We start from the raw sequence: 18,929 nt of genomic DNA on the forward strand, positions 1-18,929 counted from the left end.
TTTTTTTGTTTTTATTAGGTATAAATATTTCTCTACTTGATGTTCATGGTTGAGGTTTTATAATTCATTGATCCACCATGTACAGTATCTCGCCAAAAGCTTTCGATTGGCAGCTTCCCAAGGTCTCTGGTAATATGATCGCTGTACTGTGGTCTTTACTGGCCAATAAACACAAACATGAGACATTTTATTTAGTAAAACAATCTCTGGTTGAAATGAATTGGCCGTTCCAATTAGCCTCCAAAAGTATCAACGGAAATTCTCACAGCATGGCTGTGCTATGTGAGTCACACTGGAGCTACGGTGGCATTATAAAAAGACGGTGGCTCATAGTGTGGTGATGTGTTGGACTCACTGGGCGGTCTTTTGGGTTCACATTGTCAGAGGTTAAACAGGCCTGACTTATCCAGACAGTTTGAATAGTCAGCCCAGACTCATAAAACAGGCTGTGACATAACTGCGAGAAAATCCTGATCACACGTGTGCAGAATATACACAAATATCACCTCTGACCCGGTAGAAGAAGTGAAATAAACACTCTTACATAAGAAGAGCAATAATGCGTTATCTAAGTCTTATCAGTGGGTATAATGCAGTCACAGAAAATGAGTATCTTGGTGCTATGCATTTAGTCGAAAGGATATATTCAGTGGCTATTTGAGTTTATAGATGTCACAGTATGAATTTGACAGTAAAATATAATATGCAATGTGAAAGTATGTATTTCAGATCTATACCGCAGCTTAACATAGCTGTCTCACTGAAAGGTCTTCCTCTCATGGTTATTTGACTGTAGATACAGAAAAACTAATTAAAAGTTTGCAGCTGAGGATCTTCTTATAGAACATTTAATGTGGAGATCAGGTGTTTATGTATACTGTATATATGGAAATGCAATGAAAACAGGCACTCTGTTTATGGGGGCTTAATGTATGCACACTGCGATGCACATGGTCTCATGGCTTAGATATTGGAGCCATGTGCTACTGTACACATGTGTTGCTTTTACGATGGCCACTGAGTTTGTTTTTGTCAGTGAGGTTAGTGAAGAATATTTGCTGATAGTTACTGATGAACGCAGAATTCAGTGACAAAACAAAAGCACAGTTGTCAATTTGTTTATTTATTGCAGTTGTTACAGGGGCTTAAAAATTTGACAGATGTCTTTGTGCGATAGTTTGTCACTTCTCTCGTGCTTCATAGTTATTATTTATAACAATTGTAAATCATATGCATTTCAAATAAATTAAATAAGTTAGTATTTAGACCATTTTAGATGGGTTTAACCAGCACTTTACATAACTGTCACATGCTGTCTATGCAGTGAAACAAAACATTTATCTTCCTTATTTTCCAGAATATCTCAGTGAAAGGAAAAGCTGCATGGAGCCTCGTGTTGTTTTAATCTGGGGAGAGAAAAGCAGAAAGAAAATTAATCATTGTAAGAAACAACCAAAATGGGTTATTCTGAAGAATTCCAAGTCGTTCCTTAGTTAAACCTTACCTTTAACGACAAGTTTAGTCGAGCACTCTGCCTTGCCAAGACAGTTGACTGCAACAACTTTATATTCACCGCTGTCAATTGATCGGACTCTAAGAATGTACAGGGAGCACACACCAAATGAATTGGTGATGTAATAGTTGTTGTCCGAGTTGATGCAGACGCCATTTAGGTACCAGGATACAGTGGGCGTAGGGCATCCTCGGACAGCACATGTCATGTAGAGTTGGTAACCTTTTGGTGGTGTGTGCACCTTAAGAGGTACCAAGATGGATGGAGGCCTCTCAAAGGACACTCCCGTTGAATTAACTCCATTTGTGGTTACTGGAACTTGATGGGAGAAACCAAAGAGGGAAAGGATTGAACTGATCATTTAGGTCACATGATAATCTTACCGACAAGGATCCAGAAATGGCTTCAATAAAGACAAAAACAAAGCTGACACCTTGAGTGAGCAGTGTGTCTTATGCATAGCTGCAGCTGCGCTTCATCTAGAGATTTGGCATTTCACCTATTTTTCATGTGTGATTCACATGGTTCTCAGCAAAAATAGAAAGTGATAATGACCTGATGATAGTCATATTATTATAATACCAGCTAAATTACACCTTTGACTACAGTTTCAGTGTCTATAGCCTAGTTGTAGAATATGTCACAGACATTCATTTCGGCACAGTAGTCATCACACACAGGTAGAGGTAGGCAGTGTGGCCCAAGTTTAAGAGTCTATAGCTATTTCAGCAATGTTTGTTTATGTCAACATAGCAATATGCTCATAATTGACTGTAAATGCAAGACAACAAACAGCTGAGCATGATGGGAATGATCCTATTTTTTAAGGTATTTGGTTAAAAAAATAATAATAATGAATATTTTTATTGGGAAAGTTTTGGAAGTTTTGAACTGTTAATGGTGCTAGACTAAAAATCATACGATAACCAAAGTGTTCAGTATAGATCATCCAGAAATCAAATTTTGCACCAGTCCTGATAGTAGATGTGGAGATATTTCTTATGTTGGAAAACCTTGACCTGCAGGTGGTGCAAGATGAGAAGTCGAGGGATTACTAGTCATTAAGATTTATCTTCTGCGGATCAGGAATGTCTGTACAAAATTCAAGGCAACTCATCCAATATTTATATTTCAGTCTGAAACAGGGGTGTACTCATCGAGTTATAAACTGACCAACCATAGAACCACTATTTTTATTACATGGCCATCCTTTTTAACATACATTTATTCCAAATATGAACTGTAGCCAGCACTCTGATGTCTACCATCTTTTTTGGCACTCAATTTACACTGAGTGCAAATATATACACTGAGTGTATATATTTGCAAAAGTTGATCAGTTTGAACATTAAATATATTGTCTTTATTTTGTATTTAACTGGTTATAAGTGGAAATGATTTGTTAATCACATTGCATTTTCTATTTATTTATGTTTTACACAGCGTCCCAACTGTTTTGGAGGGGCTGTATAATAAGAGCTGTGGTGATGGTAGAGTTGCAGCATTACCATAACCATTTTGGGATATCATGTTATTATTAGTATTATTATACCATCAATTACAGTGACCCTTTAAAGGAATGAAACAGAAGGGGTTTGTTTTACAGTATATTATGTCCTGTATATTTTTAACAACACTAATATGTTGGAATTTAATGCCGCAGATAAGCCAGTGTACACAATATGATAACTGTGAATTTTCATACCACAGTATACTATGATATCAGTATACCGCTGCAACCTGTGATGTTCAGCAGTATAAATACGGTATCTATTTTGAGTATGTCATGGAAATGTATATGTCTGTGCCATATTTGTATGTCACATTTGTCTAAATAGATCCTGAAACCCTTGATGTTAGCTATTCTATAATGGAATCATACTTTACTACACAATCCATAGTCAGCCTACTTGAAACAGACTAGATCTAACCAACAAGTATGAACTGTACAGGTTACTTTAATTACATAATCAAACAACAAACAATCAAACTGAACTGTAATTGCCCACCTCTGTTGCTGTTGACGCCCCACGTTGGTGACTGAGATGGATCTGAGAGGCCCATATCATTCTTGGCATAGATCCGGAAATGGTACTCTATCCCAGGAAGGATGTTGTTGGCCGTGTATGTGTTTGTGAAGAGGCGGTCTGCTATGTTCTTCCACACTCTGGTGTTGGAGTCATATTGAGACACCACATAGTACAACCGGTCGTCAAGCTCCTGGTCTGGAGAGGGAGCCCATGATACCACCACTTTTCCCTGGACTGTTTGCTCCAGCTCAACTGGCCCTGGAATCTTTGGTTCATCTGGCAACAAATATAAAAAGATGCTCAGTATCTTATTCAGAGAGGAATAAATCAATTACTTAACATTGCTCCTACTTTCCTCCTTTTTTATGGAGGGATTTTCACTAATGTCTTTGTAATGAGGCTGCTTTGAAACTTTATACAATATTACCTTACTCAAGAGGCATTTCACTCCTATGTGGGTGTTTGCCAGGATTTCATTTGCATTTGACAGTTGTTATAAGTTAATCAAATCTTATCACTGCACGTTACACAGTAAGAACTGTGTTTCTGATTTCATTTAGAAGTTGTTCAAGCATTTGACATTGGGTTGCCAATATATGAGTGTGTCATTGGAGTTTAATTGGCTAAATATTACCCAATTAATGTTGTCCACTGTTGACATAAATTATATTTTCCTCTGGCCAGAGGAACACATTGCAAACAAGCAATCAAGTTAAAATCTGACAAATTATTTCCTTAGGACCTAAGACCTTGTCACATTAATATGCATTAATATCAACACAAAATTGCAACCAGTAGTTAGTAAAAAAACACACTACTTTTCTTTGCTATTCATTATTTAAAAGTCTGTTATTTGTCCTTACCTGTAACTCTAACCTCAATGTCGAATGAAGCTTCACCCACAGAGTTTTTGGCTACAATAGTGTAAATGGCTGAATCAGAGCGCTTTGATGAGGGGATAACAAGCTGAGACATTCCCTCTGTATTGATGATCTGAATCCACGGGGATATTGGCTCATCATCCTTCAGCCAAGTGATCTGAGGTGGAGGTTCAGCCTGGAGATATCAATATCCGATAAATGAGATAAGGTGTGAGGTTTACGCAGTCATGTCACGCTGTGGTAAACTCATCACTCAAGAATCTGACATGGCTTGAATTGAGGAATTAAATACAAAACACAGGATGGACTGACTAGAAAAGATAGATTTAGGCTCATACTATAGAAGAAAGGCTCAGAAACACATACCATCTTTTATTCATACCTCATAGCAAATTTTGACGCGTGCAGAATTTCCTGCTCTGATGACAATGAAGTCTTCTGGGTCTTTAAAACATGGTCTCACTGGATAAAACAATACACAAAACATGAAACAGACATCTGTACAAATCATGTATATGCACAATGAAAGAAGTAAAACACTTACTGTTGGGATTCTTTGCACACACCATTGCAGAGGGAGGGCTTAAATCTCCAGGTCCTGACTCATTGATTGCCGAAACCCTGAACTCATACTCTGTTCCCTCAGTCACATCCTTAACTGCATAGTTCACGTCTGAAAACATGATTTTTAGCATTGTACAGTATAATGAAAACAAAGCTTTAATCATACATAATAAGTATGTGCACATGTATTTCTGACAAACCTTCAATAGGTTCATTAACTGCATTCAGGGCAATCCACTGATTTGTGTCCTTCTTTCGTTTCTCCACTTGGTAACCGATGATCGGTACCCCTCTGTTGTCCTCGGGAGGTGTCCAGGTCAACTTGATGCAAGTCTTAGAGGCACTCACCACTTTTGGGGCACCAGGTGGACCGGAAAGTACTAAAAAATGAAAAGTATAATTAATCATGTAACCTCATTATTATTAATTAGGGTAGTAATTAAAGACATTGAATAAATTAAGTACATATATAGATGTTATTACTGCAGGATATTGCAGACTATTCCTCTTGGAGATGGAGAACTATTACAGCAAAGCTAAAAGGTGGGCATTTTACAGTGACTAAATAGTGCCAGTGATAAATGATTTGAAGCAATCACAAAACCTATCATCAGAGGCATTTTCATTTATTACAACCTGAGGGAGATTAACGTGGGATTTGCTGAGGAATGCTAAATGAGACTTTTTCTACACTCACTCATTATGCCAGCCATAATGCTATCAGCTGTCTCCAGGGCATCACTGAGGCCTTCAGGGTTCTCTGCGTAGATGCGGTAGTTGTATTTCTTTCCATGAGTCACATTTCTGTCTCTGATGGAGGTCTTGTCAGCTGAGACGTCCCCAAGTTTTGTCCACAGACCCTTTCCAACCTGCTCCGACTCTATGATATAGTTGGTGACTGCAGAGCCTCCATCGTCTTTTGGAGGTTTCCATTTAATCTCAATCATAGATGAGGTAGTTTCAACAGTCTCCACCGGACCCTCGGGTGGACCTGGCCGATCTGTTAAAAAAAAACATGGTGTCAAATACTAGTTCTGTAACGCTCAGTAAGGTGAAAAGTTGTGTTTATGTTTGGATGTGGTGGTGAAGGTAGAGGTAAACAAATACTAGAAATGCCATCTTTATATCTCACAGTATTACAGTGTTTTCTCATTAGATTTCTCTGTGTTTTTGTACCGAGCACAATAAGTCGAGATGTGGCCTCCACAGCCCCAAATGGGTTTTTGAGTTGGATCTTTATTTCCCCTGCGTCTGTCCGCAGGCAGTCTCTGAGAAGCAGCCGGCTGTGATTGGGCTCCCTCACTATCTTAACTCCTCCTCCATCTTTGATCTCAGTGCCATCCTTAAACCAACTGACAACCAAAGACTCCTGAGGAGGAAAGGGCATCTTGAAAGCAGCGTTCTGGCCCACTCTTACGATCACAGGTTTGGAGAACTTGTGAAGGTCATCTGGGTCAAATTCAGGTACATCTGTGAAAAACAGTTTAATTCAGTTTAAAACGCAGGAACTGTTTTATTAATTCATTCTACAACAGAAGGGAGTGAATTATACCTCCAACAGTGACCTTTCCTTGAGTACTTAGATCCCCTGACACAAAACGATAAACTCCATTGTCATCATCTTGGCAGCTTCGAATTGCCAGCGTATGAGAGGTTCCATCTTTGGTTATGGTGATTCCAGCACCTGATTTTAACTGAGCAAATCAAAAGTAAATGGGAGACTTACATTACCAAATTAGCATGAAGAACAAACTCCAATGAGACACAAGCACACCATTTGTTACTTTAATTCTTTACAGTGGATTGTGGGAAAAAGATTTTTTTTCTCTTGCTCTTACAATGGAGGATGTCAGATAAATTTTCCATTTGTAAAACATGCATATTGTAAGTACTGTACATAGAAAGTTTAATTCATGGGCTTTACTTTCTCTCCATCTTTGAACCAGGCACCATCGCTGTCTATGCTCATCTTCACAGTTAATTCTGCCGGCTTTCCACGAAGAGCATAAATATCAGAGAGTCCACAGGTAATTCCAGGCTCTGGGAAACATAAAACAAAGTTACTCTCCACTTTGCATTTTCATGTGCAGCACTTCTTCAACTTAGACTATATATATGTATGTGTGTGTGTGTGTGTGTGTGTGTGTGTGTGTGTTTTTTTTGTGTCTGTATGTATATATATCTGACCTATAGTATATACTATATATATATTATTATATGTATTCGTATGTAGTAGTATGTATGTATGGCTATGTATGTATTAGTATGTCTCGAATATATATCTATAATATATGTATATGTATATATATATATATATATATTATTATACTATCTATATATATATATATATATGTATGTGTATTGTGGTATATATGTGTGTGTGTGGTGGTGTGTGTCTATATATATATTATTATATATATATATATATATTATATATATATATAATTAGTATGTCTATATATATATCTTATATCATATATATATATACTATAATGTATATATCTATAGATATAAGAGCGAGGTATGGTTAATAAAATAATGCTCTGAAACACATGCTTTCTTATTTGTACTCATTAATATATTTGTTGAGATAAAAGATTCAATTGTTCATGAATATTAATGATTTCTTGTGAATAATGACATGAACAATGTGGTTAAAGAAAAAGGTTACAGTGAATGGTGCATATATTAGAAAAATAAATATAAACATATTAGATAAAAACAATATTAAATGTGGCCTGGTTAAAAGGTTATAATCAACATTAGTGACAAAGCAAGTTACGAACATTAAAAGGAAGCGCAATGACAAGCAGCAAACATAAACGTTAACAGAATCCCAGTGGGCTCACAAGACATTGTAAGAAGACATAAGCAAGTTTGCACAGTGAAAGTCAGAATCAGTAGTATGTTAAAATGCTCCCATACGCAGGTTGTGTTACACTATGCTGTTGTGTTATTTCACATCTTGCCATTTATTAGCTGTCATTTGTCTTAGGAGAAACTATGGAAACTAATATGTTAAAGAGATTATGATGAGTTGATTAGATATTGATTTATTAATTTAAAGCTCTTGTGTTTTAATGCAACTTAACAAGTTATTGTATTAGTCTTTCATTAGTCATTTAATATTGTGTTACCATTATACTTTTAGTATTCAATATCTGGCATAACACCTCCTGAATCTGCAAGTGGTTGATCAAGCCTTTCACCGCTGCCGGCCTCCTTAGCAGAGTGGCCTAATAGTAATGACAACAATAAGTCATGTAAACTTGATTTAGTAAATGGTTCCCAGTTTTATATGCTCCACTGTTGTCTCTCTTACCACTTCCCGAGTCTCCAGCTGCTGCTGCTACTGTGGATGTTTTGTCTGAATGACCTATCAGTGATCAGGCAGTATGAAGACCTTTTCGATTTTTGTCCATTTGCATAATGTGAGGTTTCGAGGGCTGCTGAAGTGTAAGAAAGCCATCTGGCTGGCTCAGAAGAAGTTTTAGCTTAGCTTTAACTGCAAACGTTACAGCCATTACCGTTATTGTAATTTCTTCCAGAATCATGCTGCTTTGCAGTCCAATAATTTTGTGGCTGTGTTGGCTAGTTTTCTTTTTCAAAACAGCCGTGATGGAGGGTGGGATACGGTTCGATTCACCTCCACATTATTATATTCATATATTCTCAAATGCTCAGTGAGGGAGGAGAGATGCTAATGCCTTTTCAGTTGTTTGAACATTTTTTTTCGTAGAAAAAGAAAACTGCACAGAATATTATTAATTATTAACTATTAATGTTTCTGGAGGGGAGTGTGAAAAACAGTACTGTAGGTGATCCATGTGAAGCTGTCTGTCTACTGCACCAATTGGTATGCACATACATGCATGCTGTGCAAAATGGTGTACGTGATTTGTATAAAAATGGGCTAAAATATGCAGAGCACTGGTACCTTCTTTGCAAATTACCTGTTGATGGACCTCAATAATGTGGCTTTGGAGAGTAAGGTATAGACAGGTGAAATATTCTGCATATATTCAATGAATTTTGAGCATATTTCAGGGCACGATATCAAGAAACAAAAGACAAAACAAACATTTAATCATCATGGCAACCTGTCTAGCGATCCTAAAAATATTGATTATACTAAATCTAAACTAAACTAAATCTGACATTAAACAGGCAATCACATATTAGGGACAACACAATAAAAACAAAACATTACAGTGACCTCGACAGCGATTTAAATGTTTGTGTCAGCATAAAGAAGTTTAGAACATGGGTGTTAGGTTTCTTACCAATACTTGCAACCTCCACAACTGGTGGAGCTTCTGGTTTACCTATCATCCATTAAAATGAGTTAGTGTTAGCCATATCAACAAATGATCATAGCAAAGTATTACATGCAAATTATGTTACAATTAATGAAGAAAAAAAAAACATTACCACAAATAAATATTAATGTCTAGAATATTACATTAGTATTAGTCTTATTTAAATTCAGCAGTTTGGATTAGGTTCTGCTGATGTGTCTCGTTATTTGTGAATTTACTACTGTGTTTCATAAACCTTGTAGCTGGCATTCTTACTTGGTTGGGGGTCTTTCGGTTCCTGAGGTTCAGCCACAGATGGAGCTGGAGGGGATTCAGGTGGAGGTGCAGCTGCTGCAGCTTCTTTCGCAGCTTTAATCTGTTCTTTCCTTTCCCCTCTCTCCTTCTCTAATTTTGCTTGTTGCTCTTGGGCAACTTTCTGCAGATCCACCCCAGATCCTCCCGCCCTTGTCGTCTTCCTTGCTGATTTCTTGCCCTTTTGGGCATCTTTATCAGCTGAATTAAAAAGGAAAAAAAAGAAAAAAGGATTTGCAGTGAGTGCGCACTTGGAAATGCCATATCATTACAAGAAAAGCAATTATTGGTAAGAAGAATCAGGCTTTGTATTCGTTCTCATTAGTATTACATTAGAAACCATTATCATGATCTATTATGGAATATTATGAGTCTCTTGGTGGAGTATAATATCTTACCTTCAACGACAAGCCATGCATTGCAAGATTTTATTCCTGCGCAGACAGAATAAATTCCTTTGTCTACTACCATGCAGTCTTTGACCACCAGCCTGTGAATAAGCTTGTCTTCAGAAACCTCGATATCATATTTTTCCCCTTGTTCCAACGGCAAATTCTTGCCAAACCACAAAGTCTTGGAGAACGGATTTGACAGAACACACTCAAAAACTGCATCTTCTCTCTCGATTGCCTTCACTTCCTGAATTTTCACCAAGAAATCCACCATGGGGACTGAAACATAAAAAGCAATTCATTTTAGATTAACATCAGCATGAATAATAATTATTAAAAACACAAATGATGTTATTTATTTTAATTAGGGTTATTTTTCTTCCTTTGATTTAATTAGAGCTACTAAATATCATGTGTGCAAGTGTAAACCTTACTTTTAAAATCAGTGGAAAACATAGTCACATCATTCACATCCAGCTGGTACAATCCAGCATCGTCTGGTAACAGGTCCCTCATACTGAAAGTATACTTTCTACCCACTTGTTTAAGGGTATGCTTCATTTTATCTCCCAGCTCCTTTGTATATGGAACCATTTCACCATCCTGTGGGGGAAATAAACGATGTAATTTCCTTTTGAGATGCTTCAAATTGTGCTTGCAAAACTGAGATGCAATATAATAACTGGAGAAATGCTATTTAAGTTAAAATGGAAAACATCATAGAAGGACTTCATCAAAACATTTTCAAACTCAAAGCCACGAGCTCTGTACTATACACAGAGATCTCTATGTATCTCCTGAGAAGGTATCTCGGAGGTATGATTTTACAATTTGATGTGCCCAATGATATTCGTCCATCTGTCCAGAACTTACTCTACCATATCTTGAGGGCCTGAGTACTAACCAGATTGCAATTAAATGGACTATGTTAGTTAAGGGAACCCAGAGGATCATTTCTGTTGGGAAAATTCCTGATCTGTTGTGTAAGTAGCACTGTTGTTGTTTTCACACTAACCTTGTACAGAAAAATGGTGCTGCTTGCGTCAATAAGGTCCATGTCAATCTCAAAGGATGCACTACCATCTGCATTAACCCGAATAGGCTTCAGGTTAGACAAATTTTTGACAAACTGTGGAAAAAAACAGAACAAGATCAGTGAATATTGGAAAGCAAATGAGCAGTATTTCAAATTAAGGGTTCTTATACCAAGTATGTCTGCATCAAATCTCCATGCAAATATCACAAACGACAAACCATAGCTTGTTCTTCCTCCCTTTCTTTCTTCATTTCATTCAGTTTCTTGAGCATCCAGCGAAAGTCAGTCACTCCAAACTCAGCACAGATACTCTCATAGTCTTTCTTGTCAGCGCTAAGTAAGAGTTCCCAAAATTTAGGATCAATCTCTCCCTCTTTTCTCTGAGGTTGTTCAGATTTCGGACGGATCTTGCTGGAAATTAAAAATAGGTAGATAGTTGAAGAACCACAGAATTGTGTGGAACACAGAAGTCCATCGACGTAATACAAACCTACCTTTTCCTTTTTAATACAGTCTTAAAATTCCCACCGATGGCTTCAGTTGCTTGTTGCGGGGGGTTCTTCTTTTTATAACCAACTGAAAGCAGCAGAGGGTGCTCCCATTATTATTATTATGATTATGTAATTAACATACAAGAGGGACTGCAGAGTGCTGTACTGAATGAGTGTAATAGACACAAGGGTATGAAGGGTAGTAAAGTGTCAAATTTGGATCCAAGTGTGCTCAATTTGAAGTAGATTTGACACTTGGCACATAACACTTGAGTCTTCATGCCAAGTGTGATTTAAATTACTGCATAATATCACTTACATTCATTTGTCATATTCATAGCAAACAAACAGACCTTACCTTCAATAACATTCAGGACAACTGTGACTGTGGCTTGTCCATATTCATTTATGGCAAAGCATTTATAGGTATCAGCTTGATCTGGCATAACATTTGGCATCTGGAAGATATAAGACATACTAAATATAATGACGTAGTTGGCTTTTATACTTTACAGCAGTGGTTCCCATCCTTTTTTTGTCTCATGTGACAGCCCTGTCAGACCAGCTCAAACACCCAGTGATTTAGATGATGAAAGTGGATATTGGATATTATATATTTATATATATGTATGTACAAACAAACGTATTCCAGTAACATCTTGGATATGACAGACCAATTTGATTGAAATAGTCTATAATTACAACTCTGCCCACTGTTTGATTAATAGATGGCCTTCTGATGTGTAACTGTGAGCCTTTTTATTTTTCATTTTTAATCTCAAACTGCAGTGAGTTGACAGGATATGGGGTTAGTCCAGCCCATTTCATCAAACTGACTTTGTTAAGTGTGCTCCTCTCCGGATGAATAAAAACCCTCATTGTAGAAAAAGTAATTGGCTGAGCAAACTGATGCGTCAGAAGACATTAATGTAATCAAATAGCAGCTTTCTCTCTCTCTCTCTCTCTCTTCTTTTCTTTCTATTTATCTATTTTTCCCTGTGCTATTTTTACCACTCCTTTACATCTGTACGTTGCTGTATAGTATCACTGCGATTTGATAGCCTGTATCACTTGCCTCAAATGTATGCTCATTGGAAATGGGATCATATTTAGTCTGGTATCTTGACGTATCAGACACATCTCCATTATTTCTGCTCCACGTTACGGTCGGCTGTGGGTCTCCAGTGACAATGGCTTTAAAAAAAGCAAATTTTCCTGTGAAAAAGACAGACAAGGTCATCTCAACAGAGGAAGTAGATGCAAATATATTTATTTAAATATTTTTGGTGTTTTGCATGATTCGCTTTTTTGTTATATACCCTAATTACATAAAATGAATGTACATTGAATGTACAAACAGTGGAGAATTTACTTTTTGCAAAATGATAACAACATAGAAATATGATAATCTTATCACTTTTCCTGGTTTTAAATTGAAGTCAGTGTGTTTAATTTTATCTGTCTGACACAGGAGTCTGGGTGTTGAATGGCAGGGCTCTGCTCCCACTGGCCCATTGTACAAAAGTCATGCATCTAATCCATTATATAGAATCATGCAGAAAGTCCACCTTGGAATATTTTGTGGTTATTAATGTTAAAAATTATTCTTATTCTATATCCTACCCTCTTGGATGGTCAAAGCAATCGGCTTGCGGGTGAAGTCTGGATGGCTCTTTCCGTCTGGCAGCGTCTCGATAAACTGTATAATCATCACCCCGGGGACCCGAGATTTTTTCTTGATCCCCACTGTCAGCATTGGAAAATGAAATGTCAGCGACAATACATTTGACACTTATGAAAGACTGTAAAAAGAAAAATCTGTAGCTGTTTTGAAATCAAATCATCATCCACATAAACCATGCTGAACCACATTCTAATACATGACGTATTAGAATGTTTAATGTCACGCACTGTATCAGTTTATTACTTCAGAGCTGTAAACACTGTGTGTGCTTCTGGTGTAGAAGGCTCTCTTATCGCATGTTCAATACATTTACATTTCAATAACTTTATCTTATCCTTAAGAATTCATGCCTAAAATTCAATAGGAGAACAGATATGTGGCGATGCACCTACATATCTACGCACAACATATATGTGCGCTCATACAGTATATTAAAAAATACATTGCATATCAGTTCTTCATGCCTTCATGAGCAGTCAGGGTAAAAAAAAAAGACAGCTGATGACGGCTTCTCTGTTGTCCCCTAAGCCTACCTTCTTTACCATTGCAATTCTCTGCATCAGGACCTGATAAGGCACATGTTAAAGAGCATATACAGCACATGTCAGCATGGCATCAGAATTGGATTCTCGGTTAGGCAGGAAAAAAAATACTAGAGCAGCAGTTGGTGGCTGAACGGCTACATTGTAAGATGTTGGCAGAAGTTAAACACATGGATGTATTACAAAACCCAAAGATGGTGCATATTCGAGAGAAGTCATCCCTACACGCATTCACCAAAAAAAGTTTTCTAGCTTCTGGTTTACTTCCTGGTTATATAGTCCACTAAAAGTATAAAAATCACAATAGATTTTTCTCAGTTTGTTTGCAGTTTGAGGTGTCTTGTCAACAGTTTCCGAGATGCCTTTTTTCATAATGGTGGTCTATATTTGGACCACATTGGATTTTTTTGCTGCAGTACTGCAAAAGACATCGGGGCAAGCAAGACTGTGTCTACATGCTGTTGTACAGTCAGTATTGCTGGTAATGGACAAATTGCAGGCTTGAACGTTCTGAATAAATTGATTTGAACTATATCACCAAGAAAGACAGCTGAAGTTTTTGTGGCTAATACGTAGCCCAGACAATAGCAAGTGATCGACCAATTTGAGGCATCAGACAGACACAGATTCTCACAACAGTATACACAGTTATCAGATATATTCATACATCTTCCTGTAGCTTCCTCAACCAATAAAGGAGCCACATCCTGAGTTTGCTCGATGATGGAGTACGGTACAAATAATGAACATTTTGTAGCTGTTTTCTAAACAAAGAGAAAAATATATTCGAGATGATGTTCCTTTAGATTGAAGAGTTGATAATATACACTAATCCTATCAGAGGATTCTCTGTTTTCTCTTTAGGTTCAGATTACTGGTTTTATTTGATTACTTGTCGCCTCTGTGTTGCAATAGATTTTCAGAATTTGGAATGAAAGAAGAAATATAAACCGTTGAGATGCAACTAACTTGATATTCTGCTAACAGCTTCTGTAGAAAATAAGATCACACTTCAGTGCTTACCTTGGCCAGTGGCTGTGCCATCAGTCACCACTGATTTTCTGAACATCTTGGATCCTTTGATTCCTGGTTTGATTCAGCAAGATTTCCCCAACTGCAATAGATGATGAAAGGTATTTAAGCACAATATTTATGTCCTACAAATGTACTCAAATACTAGGAGTATGAAATAATTCTTGGCAATTAATAATTCACTGGTAGCTTGCTACAAAATGAAACAGTAAAGTCTATTACAGTTGCAAAAAAGTTCTCTGCCAAACAGCACCATTGACCATGATTTTCCTGCAGACTCTCAGTATGCGATAAAAGGCAGAAAACATGGATAAGGTTCAATACCTGAATGAACAATGATTTGAGATTCATCAGCATTATCAAATGTTCTAAAGAGCAATTAAAAAACTGATGCCACAGTGTCGTTGATAGAGTAGATACACTGAACTTTTATTTCAGATATGATTGACTACCTGTAACCTCTCTGGTTTAAATTATTTACACCACAAGTGTGTGATATTCTACGGTGTCGATGGTCTGCTGCGGTTGGAAGATGATAGGTCTGACTGACATCGTAATGCTTATAATGCTTATAAATCAGTGTTGAGCCTCAGTTGGTGCCAAGAAAGTTACTTTGGCGTTGTTGACATAGCGCCATGGTTGGCTGAATTTGCTGTTCTCTTCTAGTTTATGCTGAGATACTTTGGAGATTGTAATGCTAAGATTAGTTGGATTTGTCTTAATTGTTGGGATTTGGAAGATCACAGAGGGGCTGGCTGTTTGAATAGAATAATTCAAAAGAAAATTGCAGCTTCTCTACAGGCACATATGTTACAAAATGAAACAGTGGAACTTATAATGGTTTGAAAAGCTCTGCCAAACAGCACCATTGACCGTGATTGTGCTGCAGGGTCTCAGTATGTGGTAAAATATCTATGGCTGCATGTCATGCAGCTGTTTGCTGTATTCTGAGCGTTATCACATTCCCCAAATGTAAAATCCTTGTGAAATTAGAACTGGAGCATAAAATTTCACATTAACCCGATGATGTAATTTCTTACCAGGCTTTAACTGTCATTATTTAAGGGTATTTGTTGTCATTTTCAGCTGTAGCATGCTGGCTTGGCATTCAAATGACTACATGCTCATCAAATAAACTTTTTTATGACTTTTTTTTATATCTGTGAGTTTCATTCGCAGCAGGGATCTCTAGTAGAACATAGCAATATTTCATTACCCACATGGTGTCTAAACTTGGAGTGACAAATGTCACCTCACAAAAATAGATTGGTGGGACATAATTGTAATGGCTTCAGTGTTGCAGGGGTTTAAGTGGATTTAGAGAAATGACATTATTTGTCTACAGTACAGTAGTTGCCAGTTTTCCTGCTATATTAAAGTTATTTATTCTTAAGGTTACATTTATTTTGTTCGCTTGTATCTACTTAGTGAGCTCTTTCCAGACTCCATCATCTCCATCAGCTTTTTGGTGAATAACACAATGTAAAAATAAGCTTTGTCTGCAAGAAAACTTGAAGAAAACACCTTTAACTGTAGTTTGATCTTTGCCTTCTGAGTATGGATAGCAAACAACAAATGCTAGATGTTAAGGTAATGTTAACACAAGTAGCTATTAGAGCAACCTGCCTGCTAAGAGCTAACACCCTATTAATCATTAAAGCAATCATGTTAACATCAAAATCAACGTAGTATACATCCCATGATCAGGCAGGGTAGAAGAAAATATTACATTTAAACTATTGGTGAATTCAGCTGCAGTAAATAGCTTCAAAATGTTCCCAAGCCATTCCCCATTATTCTAGAATTTACATATTAATCACAGTGTAGGTTCAAACATTACCTTTGTTGTAAAGGTGACTGTAACAACAAGAGCTGCCTGGAGCTTGAATATATTTTCTTGTACAATTTCCTGTTATTCCCTGTCCTGTTCTTTGTCCCGTGTCTTTGGTACATCACTTTAGTGGAGACATACTCATGTTCCCAAGTATTGATTGTAATCTGCACTCGCCACTAACATCAACACCACACTCAGACATACTGTATATTTGTAACGGTTTGATTGAAAATGGATTAAAACAGACTGAGTATACTCCCCAGGTGCATAAGGTACTGCATTTCCCTACCAGAATGTTATTTCAGAACTAAATTCAAGAACTCAACTTTACATCATTATAACATAGTTACATAGACACATTAATAAAATAATTCAGATCAGTTGTAATCAGATTATTGGAGTAATTTCATAGAGCTGTTGAGTTAAACCAAAATAGGGTCGGTTTATTGAATAACCTGAATGAACAATGACTTTATTGAAGCATTATTGAAAAGATGATGTCACACAGTGAACTTGTATTTCCAAAATGATTGACTACCTGTAACCATGTAAAGTATTTGCAGCACCCGGTCTAGGCGCGTGATATTCTAGGGTGTCGACGTTCTGCGCCAGTTGGAAGATGATTGTCATCTGATAGGTGTGTGACTGTGAACATCTTATTATGCTTATAAATCACTGTTGAGTGAGTCGTTCTACGATGAAACATGCTCTTTAAAGTTTAAACACTGTGCGTTATCTTATTCTGATGTCCTGAGACACAAAAAGAATATGTAATTCATCTTTATTACACCCAAACTCTTTTTTGGCTCTTTTTGTTTTTGATTTGTACCCAACCTGGTTTGTCAATCCAGAAACTTAATGAGTGTCTAAATAATTTCACTTTTTACATGCTGCTGTATATGGTAGCAGAAAAAATGCTGTGCTAAATATATTGTAACTGAATACAGTATATCCTAAATATGATGAGTGCTTCACATGACCACGAATTGCACGCTACTGAACTTCCATCACACAGTATGTTTTTGAATGTTAATTGTAAGAAGGTGTTTTGTGCTAAACTAACATTTTGAGTTGCACTCAAAGCAAACTGTTTCCCTGTTGTGAAAGTTAGTTTTTTAAGGTTTCATGTGGCCTGTGTTGCATTCTGCTGTTAACACCACCAGCTGCTCATGTGACCAGTGATGAAATAGAGCACGGCGCAGTGTACTCAGAGAGCATCATAAAGATGATTAAAAGCAGGACGCTACTAAAGGCATGTTTAGATGTGTGTGTATGTGGCTATCTACGGAGTTGATGTTGATGCTGCTCATGTGAAACAGCTGAGAATGGCAGGTTTGCTTAATTTGGGTTGTTACCAAGCTCTCTTTTTTTTTGCCTTAGTTACAGTGGGAATTTATGGTTTTGCAGTGCTACTTTCAGTAGAAATAAGAATTGGAGGAACAAGTAAATAGGTGCAGCAAGAACTGTACAGTGTTGAAAAAAGAGCCTGAAAATAAAAGGATGCTGCTAAAAAGCCCTAAGCCAGGAAGTCATCAAATTTACATAGCCCCAGCTTCTATGTTTATTAGATAACTGTGTGTGACAGGACATACACATAGGATAATGAATATTAATGAAATATTTTGATTTACCTGCTTGACATAATAAAGTGTGGTTAAGATCTTGTGACCACACAAACTTTAGCTATTTATCTGAACTGTTGTAAGAAGCCAGCAGAAGTGTAAATGAGCAAATATTTGTATTTCAGACACAGTTCTCTTAACTCAGAAATTAAATTTGCACAAACCATAAACATAACACTAATGCAGAATTTTTTAAAAGAAAATTCACATTTGAGTAAACCAGTAGGCAGCCACCCTGTTTTAAAGAATGAATGACTGATTGTGTATAGGCAGAAGGTTTTCACAGTGAACTTAGTCAGATTTCCGGAGATGCTTCTGCTTTTATAAGAGTAGAAGTCTTTTATTATTATCCACAGGCTTAGTTTAGTATTAAAGATTCCAGCTAACTTTATAATGCTGAACATCTCCATCTGAGAGTCAATGCAAGGTGAATGATGAACTTACCTCTGCACTCCTGTGATCCTCTTGAGTGGTGCTGCTTCTCAGTCTGATATTTGAGTGTTGCCTCCCTGGTCTTAAAGCCATTAAATCCGTACAGGAATGCCAGTGACTCTGCGACAAGCACCCACGTTGTCAAACATGGTGCCTGCCAAGAAAGGAGATTGCTTTTTTGTTTTTGGCATAAATCACAACCTCTAGCAAGGGGGAGGAGGGAAAGCCATGGTGAGGCTACAAGCCTGTGGCTACAAGCCTCCCAG

At 37.1% G+C, this 18,929-nt stretch overlaps 1 protein-coding gene across 3 annotated transcripts; it reads right to left on the minus strand.

The window, feature by feature from the left end:
• Positions 1-1,134: 1,134 nt before the first annotated feature.
• Positions 1,135-18,730, minus strand: igfn1.4 (immunoglobulin like and fibronectin type III domain containing 1, tandem duplicate 4). 3 transcript variants are annotated; one of them, XM_019272634.2, is made up of 25 exons: positions 18,676-18,730; positions 14,767-14,857; positions 13,735-13,767; positions 13,141-13,263; positions 12,593-12,732; positions 11,876-11,975; positions 11,521-11,602; positions 11,245-11,437; positions 11,006-11,119; positions 10,425-10,593; positions 9,997-10,269; positions 9,563-9,799; positions 9,272-9,313; positions 8,162-8,224; positions 6,913-7,028; positions 6,541-6,682; positions 6,165-6,458; positions 5,686-5,988; positions 5,189-5,368; positions 4,969-5,097; positions 4,807-4,886; positions 4,407-4,599; positions 3,523-3,819; positions 1,505-1,831; positions 1,135-1,406 (listed from the first exon to the last, which is right to left on the minus strand). In XM_019272634.2, the coding sequence occupies exons 2-25, from the start codon at positions 14,810-14,812 to the stop codon at positions 1,402-1,404; spliced, it is 3,681 nt and encodes a 1,226-aa protein (XP_019128179.1). In that variant the 5' UTR covers positions 14,813-14,857; positions 18,676-18,730; the 3' UTR covers positions 1,135-1,401. The 3 variants fall into 3 exon arrangements, with proteins under 3 accessions (XP_019128179.1, XP_010728437.2, XP_019128178.1); XM_010730135.3 differs by lacking the exon at positions 13,735-13,767; XM_019272633.2 differs by lacking the exons at positions 8,162-8,224; positions 9,272-9,313.
• Between the last annotated feature and the right edge of the window lie 199 nt (positions 18,731-18,929).

This window comes from Larimichthys crocea, chromosome VI, assembly GCF_000972845.2.
Source record: "Larimichthys crocea isolate SSNF chromosome VI, L_crocea_2.0, whole genome shotgun sequence".
NCBI classification, from domain to species: domain Eukaryota; kingdom Metazoa; phylum Chordata; class Actinopteri; family Sciaenidae; genus Larimichthys; species Larimichthys crocea.

Excerpts from the sequence above, each read along its gene's own strand:
- igfn1.4 (XM_019272634.2), bottom strand. The coding sequence starts at position 14,812 with ATGTTCAGAAAATCAGTGGTGACTGATGGCACAGCCACTGGCCAAG. Across the intron at positions 11,438-11,520 it reads ACTGTATTAAAAAGGAAAAG|CAAGATCCGTCCGAAATCTG; the intron begins GTAGGTTTGTAT and ends TTTAATTTCCAG. Across the intron at positions 10,594-11,005 it reads GCACCATTTTTCTGTACAAG|GATGGTGAAATGGTTCCATA; the intron begins GTTAGTGTGAAA and ends TTTCCCCCACAG.